The following is a 2,858-nucleotide window of genomic DNA, read 5'->3' as shown; positions in this document are numbered from 1 at the left end:
ATCATCTTTCAATCTGCATTGAAGAAATTCTCGAAAAAAGCAGGAATATTTCGCAATAATCGAAAGATAAAGTAAACAAAGAGAATCTCTCATTGTTACATTCGTCGTTTTGAACATTTTATACAGAATTGACCTGTCTTTAAATTTGGCATCTCTGGCGCAGCCCGAGTGACATTTACTGTCGTACCAACTGTACAAAACGAAATGATTGTCAGTTGTTACTTTTTGACATTTAACAGCCTTCATTGCTTGCTTATTGTCTGTAGCTCTTCCGATGAGCTTGCATAAAATTGATTCACTGTATTTGAACTATAATTGTGCCGAAAAACTTAAATAAAAGTATAACAGGATGACTCAGGCTTCCAAGGTAAGCAAAATATATGGACACTATTTTTTATTAGTTTATTTTATCGTGTAATTCAGATGGAAGTGGATCCTCCCAAAGGGGAAGGTTTCCGGTCTTATTATATCCAAAAGATTGAAGAGCTGCAGCTCATTGTCACCGAGAAGAACCAAAATTTGCGTCGTTTACAAGCTCAAAGAAATGAGCTGAATGCCAAGGTTCGGATGCTCCGAGAAGAATTGCAACTACTGCAGGAGCAGGGAAGCTACGTAGGAGAAGTCGTAAAACCGATGGATAAAAAGAAGGTTCTGGTTAAAGTTCATCCTGAGGGAAAGTTTGTAGTGGACATCGATAAAAACATCGACATAAATGATGTCACACCGAACTGCCGTGTTGCACTGCGTAACGAAAGCTACACGCTGCACAAAATTCTGCCGAACAAGGTCGACCCGCTAGTGTCGCTTATGATGGTCGAAAAGGTACCGGATTCAACTTACGAAATGGTTGGTGGATTAGACAAACAAATTAAAGAAATCAAGGAAGTAATTGAGCTACCAGTTAAGCATCCGGAGCTGTTCGATGCTCTCGGCATTGCCCAGCCAAAAGGAGTGCTTTTGTATGGACCTCCAGGAACCGGAAAGACTTTGCTAGCCAGAGCTGTCGCTCACCATACTGAATGTACGTTTATTCGTGTGTCCGGTTCAGAACTTGTGCAGAAATTCATTGGCGAAGGTTCCCGAATGGTGCGAGAACTTTTCGTTATGGCTAGGTACTAGTAATTGATACGAAATCGATGTGTCGTTATTACCGCACTTTTTATTTTGTTACAGAGAACACGCTCCGTCTATCATATTCATGGATGAAATTGATTCCATCGGTTCGTCTCGTATTGAAAGCGGCAGTGGTGGTGATTCCGAGGTCCAAAGAACTATGTTGGAATTACTTAATCAGCTGGATGGATTTGAAGCGACGAAGAACATTAAAGTTATTATGGCAACCAACCGAATTGATATCCTGGATCCGGCACTGTTGCGTCCTGGTCGCATCGATCGTAAAATTGAATTCCCCCCACCGAATGAGGAAGCCCGCTTGGACATTCTGAAAATTCATTCGCGTAAGATGAATCTGACACGCGGTATCAATTTGCGCAAGATTGCCGAGCTGATGCCTGGTGCTTCCGGGGCCGAGGTGAAGGGCGTGTGCACGGAAGCTGGCATGTATGCTTTGCGAGAGCGCCGAGTTCACGTCACTCAGGAGGACTTCGAAATGGCAGTCGCAAAGGTCATGCAGAAGGACTCCGAGAAGAATATGTCTATCAAGAAACTTTGGAAATAGATCGGAGAAATTTCACAGAGTATCATTTTTCTTATGAGTAAATTAAGCTTGCTACCTAATAAATAACAAATTGAATTTGAAGCGTTTCTTTATTAGAAAACAGTTCACATTCGCTACTTCCATTGTGCGATTGTTTAAATTCATCTATTCATGTCGTTTTATCATAGGGTGATGACCAATAATTTCGCCTATATTAGGTTTTGCACGAACATGACATAACCTCACAAAAATGAACAGAATGAACTTTTTTTGACAGTCGACGTGTACTTGTTTACAGTTTAAAAGTTCATCAGAAGTTCATCGTTCGAATGTAAAAATTGCTCACACTCAACAGATGCATACATATATCGCTCCTTGATGCTGGAAACACATGCAGGGCAATCTTTTTAGTTATTTTCACTGTGAAATACGTTTTTAACAGGCACTTTTTCGTCATTTTTTTCAATTTTAACTTGCAGTTGCAAAACAAAACAAGTACACGGCAACTGTCAAAGATGAACTTCATTCATTCATCAGTTCATTTGTGTCGTCATCGTGCAAAACCTAATTAGGTTTTGCACGAACATGACATAACCTCACAAAAATGAACAGAATGACCTTTTATTGACAGTCGACGTGTACTTGTTTACAATTTAAAAGTTCATCATCGTTCGAATGTAAAAATTGCAAGTCGCCTCACACTCAACAGATTCATACATATATCGCTCCTAGATGCTGGAAACACATACAGGGCAATCTTTTTAGTTATTTTCACTGTGGAATACGTCATTTTTTCAATTTTTAACTTGCAGTCGCAAAACAAAACAAGTACACGGCAACTGTTAAAGATGAACTTGATTCATCGGCAGTTCATTTGTGTCGTCATCGTGCAAAACCTAATAACAATGGTACCACGCTGAGTTTTTTCCCAGTAAAATATATACTATTCGAAATACCGAATGAAATTATCACATTCGATCGAAATGCAGAATCGGCGAGGGTAAGGTAGTAATCATCATTTACACAATTTAGTCAGTCATTCTTTCATCGATGTATTGAAAATCTGTGACGCTTGGCTATAAAGTGACTAAAATATGGTAAATCGAACTAATTACATCCCAGAACCCCCTTGGAAACCAAATTCAAGCACCAACAGGTAAAAGTTATTGTGAAACCTTTTTCTTTCACTTTCAATTCTCAC

General features: G+C 39.4%; 1 protein-coding gene across 1 annotated transcript; it reads left to right on the top strand.

Annotated features, from left to right (window-relative positions):
- The first annotated feature begins 229 nt into the window (after positions 1 to 229).
- On the top strand, positions 230 to 1,753 carry LOC131425557 (26S proteasome regulatory subunit 8). The gene is made up of 3 exons (XM_058587530.1): positions 230 to 367; positions 424 to 1,112; positions 1,174 to 1,753. Exons 1-3 carry the CDS (start codon positions 350 to 352, stop codon positions 1,676 to 1,678), a joined length of 1,212 nt encoding a protein of 403 aa, XP_058443513.1. The 5' UTR covers positions 230 to 349; the 3' UTR covers positions 1,679 to 1,753.
- The last annotated feature ends 1,105 nt before the right edge of the window (positions 1,754 to 2,858 follow it).

The sequence above is a fragment of the Malaya genurostris genome, chromosome 1 (genome assembly GCF_030247185.1).
Source record: "Malaya genurostris strain Urasoe2022 chromosome 1, Malgen_1.1, whole genome shotgun sequence".
Taxonomy (NCBI): domain Eukaryota; kingdom Metazoa; phylum Arthropoda; class Insecta; order Diptera; family Culicidae; genus Malaya; species Malaya genurostris.
This window is presented reverse-complemented; position numbering and strand designations above follow the sequence as displayed.

Excerpts from the sequence above, each read along its gene's own strand:
- LOC131425557 (XM_058587530.1), top strand. Across the intron at positions 1,113-1,173 it reads GAACTTTTCGTTATGGCTAG|AGAACACGCTCCGTCTATCA; the intron begins GTACTAGTAATT and ends ATTTTGTTACAG.